Raw genomic sequence first — 7,214 nt, forward strand, 5'->3', positions numbered from 1 at the left:
TATTACAATAATCATTGCACTAATTCCATGCTAGGGCGATGGATGTAGCCATATTATCACGAAAGGTGTCCATAGTCACAAAGCTTGATTCCGAAGTTGATCCATCGGAGGCATGTTGAGACACGGCATACTTGTTGTACCTTTCCGGAATAGTAGGCATGTAGGTAGGATCTCTATCAAAATTAGCAAAGTCCACATCAACACTAGCATGTTCACGTATGAAATTGTGTAGGACCATGGTAGCAGCAACAATCTTCTTTTGTGTGACCATTGAATAACCGGGCATCTTGTAAAGGATTTGCCATTTTATTTTTAATACTCCAAATGAGCGCTCAATAACATTACGAACAGATGAGTGTATACGGTTGAACTTCTCTTTTGGAGTATTTGGTTCCATACCTCGATGCCACTCGGGTAAGTGGTATCTTTCACCCTTGTATGGAGCTAGGTACCCCGGACGATTAGGATAGCCCGCATCTACAACATAGTACTTGCCTACACATGTAAAACAAGATAAGTTTGTGCATACAAATATGAAAAAGAACGTAAGCAAAAATATTTACCTTGAGGTGGATGTGGGAAGACATCTACATCTACTTCCAATGCATGGTACAATACACTAGTGTCATGCAAAGAACCCGGTTGACCCGCTTATAACATACACAGTACTCGAGTGTTCTCCGAGTTCCAATCAATTTCAGGCATCTATCGAACTCACAAATTTCATATTAGACTCTAATCTATCCAACAGGTGATGCCATGATGGGCAATAGAACTTTCACTTCAAACAATTCCATGACAGACAACCAACTTATGGTATATAAATGATGAAAAAACAGTTTGTGTGTAAACAAGAGAGTACTCCATTAGATACAGATATCATTATAATGCAGTTAGGTAAATGCGTGATGGAAGGATGGAATTTCATCATTGCCTAGAATGACACTTCCCAGTTCCCCTACTAGGTGAGGTGAACCGTGAACCACAGCATGTGTTTCAACTTTCAATTCCCCCAACAACCTAAAGGACTATTTTAACCGTAGCCAAATCTACAGAACAAATCTATCTTCCCGAAGCAGAACCGGTCCTAGACTCCGATTTCCATGGCTAGGCGTATCCATTCAAGTTTCAGAAACAATTCCTAGGAAATTCGGAGACCTGGCTAGGCGTATCCATTCAAGTTTCAGAAACGAAGACTCTGATTTCCATGGCTACCACTACCAGCAAACAAAAAAGGCAGTCCAGTCCCCCCGAGCAGAACCGGTCCCGGACGGGAGGGGGAGGGGGCGCGGCCACGGTGAGAAGACGGAGGAGTTACCTTGGATCTGGATCGAGGGCGCGCTCGGCCGCCCGTCTTCCCTGCAGCGCGGTGGAGGGAGAGTGCCGAGTGCGGAGCCAAAGCGAGCCTTTCTTCCCTGCAGCGCCAATACGTCCGGCCAAGGGGCCAAATAGTCATACTGCAGGCGTGGCCAGGGCTGCACAAATCGGGCCTAGGGTGGCCGGGTGCAGGGCTCGGCCGGTCGACAGCGTGGGTGGACGGCGGCCGCCGGTCTGCCTGGTGGCGGTGGTAACCCTAAGCCGCTCTCAGCGAGAAAATGTGTTGCGCGGGACTGGGAAGGTGATGCGCGGGGGAGACTTGAGAATAGAAGCGAAACATTTTTTTTTTCGTGTAACCAGTGGCATTGGTGGGTAATTACCCATCAACTTCAGGAGGAGGTTCAAAACAAAGGGTTCTAGAGCAGCAAAAGCGATGCTCCAAAACTCCACCTCTATTTGTACTACAGCTCCATGGAGTTGACAGCTCTATGGAGTTTTAGGAGTTGGGATGTTTGGCTGGATATTTTGATGGAGTTGCTAGGAGTTTAGGAGTGGAGCCATGCCAAACAGGGCATAAGACTTCGGTCCATCGAAGATTTTATTGAGGTGCCTCCAAGTCTTGAGGTCAAAAACATTATTGTTGGCCTAACTCACCTTTACCAACCAAAATATGATTAAACTCGTTGTGTTTTGGTAGCACCTGCCCGAATCGACTCTCGATTAGTAATCAGTCACGTCGCACGCCCAAGATAACGACCTCAAATAAAAAAATTTAAAACTTTAAACCTATAGATCTCATCAAGTGCTACAATTTTTATATAAAATGTATCTTCATTTGACACCGTACAAAAAATATAAGATTTTTCTAAGGCGACAAGAGCTTGTACGCGATTAATACGATGCTGAAACTTTATATTATTTTTTCTGAACATCTTAGTGATCTCAAATGTAAAAACTCAAAACTATAGATTCCTAGATCCCATCTAGAGTTACAATTTTCATATAGAAAGTATCTCCATTTGACTCCATATAACAATGATATGATTTTTCCAAGGCGACAAGCGCTTGTACGTGATAAATATACTGCTGAAATATTATTTAATTTTTTTGAGCATCTCAACGATCTCAAATGGAAAAACTCAAAACTAGAAAGTTGTAGATCTCGTCGATAGCTACAATTTTTATATAGAAAGTATCTCAATTTGACTCCATATAACAAATATATGATTTTTCCAAGGCGACGAGCGCTTGTAAGCGATTAATATACTGCTGAAACATTGTTTAATTTTTTTGAGCATCTTAGCGACCTCAAATGAAAAAACGCAAAACTAGAAAGTTGGAAATCTCACCGAAAACTACAATTTACAGTGCTGCCACGCCACCGGGAGTGGCACGGCAAAAATTTACACGTGGAAATTATTGTTCGACGTGGCAGATCATGCCGCGCCGATGCATGTGGCGCGGCAGCGTGTTTTGGCCGTGCCTTGGACTTAGGCGCGGCCAAACGAGTTAGATTTGAAAATAAAAAAAGCAACGGTGTTAGATTTGGAATTTGTTTTAAGAAAAGGTTAAAAATAAAAAAGAAATCCACTCCGCGGTCCGCACCGCCCCACAGCAAACAAGGACGACTCTTCTTCTATTCTACTAGCAAATATGTCTGTGCGTTGCTACGAGAAAAACAAATAAAACAAGACATTGCAATATAATGAGTAAATTGCACATGATCAATCCTATTTCTAATGTGGCTAATGTTGCAACGGTTCTCGATATTGGCTAGATTTTCTCTCCTTTGTTTCACAAATAACCCCCTTGGCAGGCATCTCTTATCACCTGACACCTGATGTTGTGTCTCGTTGGCTTGTTGAGCATAACGCTATGCTAATGTCTCTTTTTATTTATCTGCCGTCATACAAGTACTCACACACTGCATGGTTGTTAGTTGCCTCATGGACATTGACGTATGTAATACATTTCATTCAGCAAGCTTTTGCTTTTAACTTATAATAAATTTTCTAATGCTTAAAAGTAGGATTAAAAAATTTTAGCTGCTTTGGACTATATAATCCACTGAAGGCAGCTTACTGAATTATGCGACGTCATCGCAACTTACCCACTTTCTGGATCATGAATGCTCCATGATGCTCTTACTGCTTGCTGGATCATGAATCCTCACCCTACTATATCTCATCTCCATCTGCAGAAACAACCCTACTCTTCATTACTATGCTCCGAGCCTCCGATCAAGTGTCACCAAACTGAAGAAAAGTCTAATAGTGCTCAGAACTCAAAGAGATTATGATAAAATTGAAAATAACAGGAGACACATGCATAGAGCCACGCTATCTGAAATGGTTCACTGAAGGAGAGGCCATCATTATTAAGTGCGAAATTACACCACGAGAACTAAGGTTCTTCACTGACAAGATAAGGAAAGTAATCAAATTGTTGAATCTCTGTTTCCCATATCATTGGACGATGAGGTCTTAACAAACTCAATGTCCGTGAGATTTCATCTAACAATGCAATAACAGGATACAAATCGAATATGTAATTTCTAGGACCTGTAGTCATCACAGGTAGTCAGCAGCCACATTTGGCGTCCCTATGCATTTCACAGAAAATTCATAGCTCCATAAGACAACAGAACATTAAACCTGTCGCCAGCTTTCATCTTTATCAGTTCAAGCGGCGAAGGAAAAATTATAGCATGATTACTTTATTTGCTGTAACAAAGGAAAATAGTGTGAAAGCTAGTATGCATATATCACTGACTATTGAAGGATATATATCCATGTAATCCATCCATCATCAAGGCAATAACAGAGCGCTCAGCAAGCTCCCTTATTTTTAACATGCAAGTAGCCTGCTGTGTGCATAGCACGAATTTAAGTGTTGCATTAGTGTTGAATGTTGTGATTACAATTTGTAGATGCACACCTTTCCATACTGAAATTCACTTTGCAATCTGAAGTCTCGAATTTGTCAGCTAGACTGCAGTAATAGAGAACTGTAGAGTGTCTTTGCCTGCAATCTGCATAACTAATTTGAAATGTTTCGTCGGCTAACCATTGTTTTAATAGGCTAGAACTCATGTTGCTGTATGGCCGTTGGGTCGCTGAAAAAAAACTGATATTGTGCTAGAGTGCCACAAAGAAAAAGGAGTGGAGAGGTTCAGTAAGCACTTTACGTTCAGAGTGGGGCTTGAAGGCCTTTGAACGGCGCCTTCTCGCGCGTGGTCATCGCGCCGCCACCCTGCTTCTCGTCTCTATCCTGCTGCTTGCCGAGCCCCCGGCGGCAAGCTCCCTCAGGCAGTTACTGTCGTGCAGCGGGTGCTTGTCGGCGTAGGAGAGGTCACCCACGAAGCGTGCTGTTGGAGTCCGGCATCAAGCCCAGGTCGCCGATATCCAATGAGAACCGGAGTCCGGACACGGACCCGCGACGCGGACCGCGCACATCTCCGTGGCCACCGCGCCGGACGACTCCTCGCAGGCCACGGCCATTGCCGGCGTCCTGGGGAACCCACGAGATTGGGTTGCGTTTCCTCCGTGCTCGCACCGCAGCCACCGCCGCAGGCCGCGGCGTTTGATGTCAGCGAGGCTCCTGCCCCGCATCACCCCGCTTCCGCACCGCCGTCACGCCCCGAGACAGAGCCCGACCATTGTCCCCGCCCTCGCGGCCTCGCTCGCGCGCGTGCTCGCCGCCCGCTCCACCGACCCGACTTATGGTGCGCCACGGCCTGAGACCGGGCCTGGACTTCGGCCCCGCCCTCGTGGCCTCGCTCGCGCGTGTGCTCGCCGCCCGCTCCACTGACCCGACCTGGTCCCCGCTCCCCGACGTGCGCCTCGCCGTCGCCGTCTCCGCGCTCGGAGACACCGCGGACGCCTCGCTCGGCTCCATGACCCTCGCGGGGGCTGCGCCCACAGGCATCGGCGCGCTCACCGCCGCCTACGCGGACGCCGGGATGGAAGGGAAGGCCGCCGAGGTGTGCGACCAGCGCGGGGACGTCGGTAGCGACGTTACGGACCGAGGCGGGGAATCGGGGGAAAAGAAAAAGAAAGAGAGAGGGAAACGAAAAAAAAAAAGAATTTCCCTTCTTCCGTATTGAACAGGACTTTGAAAAGAAAAAAAAAGGATTACGAACAAAAGAAAAAAAAACAGAATCAGAATAGAGATCATAGTTGGACGAAAAAAATTATATCAGAAATTTTGACTCTTTATTATTAAATACAGATTCTATTTCTTGTTTGACAGAAACTACGACGGACTCTGCTTCGCATAATAGTCTTACATGACAGACAGTTGCACGCTTTCGTGATTCAACACCTTCATTCATGGACCACTTAGACCGAAAATAATAGTGCTGCACAGGAGTATGATCGGAGGCAGATATATGGGCTCGCTTCTCTTATAATCCGTCTTTTTCAACTTTATTTTTTTAGTCAGAATAGTGTTTTTCTCTCACAACAAATTAGTCGGAATATTGTTTCGGTTTATTTTTTCAGTGAAACGAACGGGCCATGATTGTGTTTTTTGAACTCACGCGGTGATGAAACGTGCACTGTGGGTCTGTGGCCTAAGAGTAACAGTGCATCCTTACACATAAAGTCTTAGCGATCACATCAAGTTAATTACTTAACCCTTTTAGGTCGGTATATGTATTACTTTTAAGCATGTGGTAAGTAATCAGAATATATTTCATGATCCGGTTATAGACTCATCATCATCTCCATGTTCCAGTTGCATTAACTACGATAGCAGTAGTGCGACGAGCGGTATCCATATATGAGGAGGACGGCGATTGCAATCGATGTACATCCAATGCTTCATCTATCTTCTTTGGTTCAATGGATGACACAAATGAGAAATGCTCATAAAATGAAGCCAATCTAAATCTTGTTTGTACACCTCTAGAAATATCACCAATTATAGTGTCCAATGAATGATCCCTTGCAATATTGGTTGGTTAGAGGATTAGAACTTGATTGCTTGCACTTGCTTGATCTTTGGGTTGAGATGATGTACTAGCCACTTGATCTTGTTCATTATCATGAGAGCCACTTGTACTAACTTGATTTGTATCATCTTACACATTTGAGTTAGAGAGCACTTGCACTTGATCATCTTCATCATCATTCACTTGCCTAGGCCTCAATTCACCAATATCCATGTTCTTTATGGCATTTGAAAGTTGAATGCCTCTAACATCTTTCAAGTTCTCATTCTCTACTTGTGAACCCTTGGTTTCATCAAATTCAACATCATGAACTTTCTCAAGAGTACCACTATCCAAATTCCAAACTCTATATGCTTTGCTTGTAGTGGAATAACCAAGTAGGAATCCTTCATCACATTTCTTGTCAAACTTGTCCAATCTAGTGCCTTTCTTTAAGATATAGTATTTGCAACCAAAGACCCAAAAATATGCAATGTAGGGTTTTCTACCATTCAAGAGCTCATATGGTGTCTTCTCTTTCAATGGGTGACAATAGAGGCGGTTGCTACAATAGCAAGCCGTGTTGATAGCTTCGACCCAAAAAGATTGACTAACATTATACTCACTAAGCATAGACCTTGCCATATCAATGAGTGTTCTATTTTTCCTCTCAACAAGGTCATTTGATTGTGAAGTGTACTTGGCCAAGAATTGATGTCTAATTCTAAATTCATCACACAACTCATCAATTCTAGTGTTCTTGAACTCACTACCATTGTCACTTCTAACTCTCTTGATGGTTGTTTCAAACTCATTGTGAATGCCCTTGACAAATGATTTGAATGTTGCAAACACATCACTCTTGTTCACTAGAAAGAATATCCATGTGTATCTAGTGTAATCATCTACTATCACAAAGCCATATTTGTTACCACTAATGCTAATGTATTGTGTTGGCCCAAAC

At 43.9% G+C, this 7,214-nt stretch overlaps 1 protein-coding gene across 1 annotated transcript; it reads right to left on the minus strand.

The window, feature by feature from the left end:
* Positions 1 to 19: 19 nt before the first annotated feature.
* LOC136531238 (uncharacterized) lies at positions 20 to 4,928 on the minus strand. Its single transcript, XM_066523916.1, has 3 exons — positions 4,751 to 4,928; positions 564 to 650; positions 20 to 495 (listed from the first exon to the last, which is right to left on the minus strand). Exons 1-3 carry the CDS (start codon positions 4,926 to 4,928, stop codon positions 20 to 22), a joined length of 741 nt encoding a protein of 246 aa, XP_066380013.1.
* Positions 4,929 to 7,214: the final 2,286 nt, after the last annotated feature.

This window comes from Miscanthus floridulus, unplaced genomic scaffold (assembly GCF_019320115.1).
Source record: "Miscanthus floridulus cultivar M001 unplaced genomic scaffold, ASM1932011v1 fs_308_1_2, whole genome shotgun sequence".
In the NCBI taxonomy this organism is placed as follows: Eukaryota; Viridiplantae; Streptophyta; class Magnoliopsida; order Poales; family Poaceae; genus Miscanthus; species Miscanthus floridulus.

Bases quoted from the DNA above. Each gene is read 5' to 3' on its own strand.
- LOC136531238 (XM_066523916.1), bottom strand. From the start codon at position 4,928: ATGCGGGGCAGGAGCCTCGCTGACATCAAACGCCGCGGCCTGCGGCGG. The intron at 651-4,750 runs GTCCGTGTCCGG...GTATGTTATAAG, and splicing joins GTGCGCGGTCCGCGTCGCGG to CGGGTCAACCGGGTTCTTTG. The intron at 496-563 runs GTAAATATTTTT...TTACATGTGTAG, and splicing joins CTTCCCACATCCACCTCAAG to GCAAGTACTATGTTGTAGAT.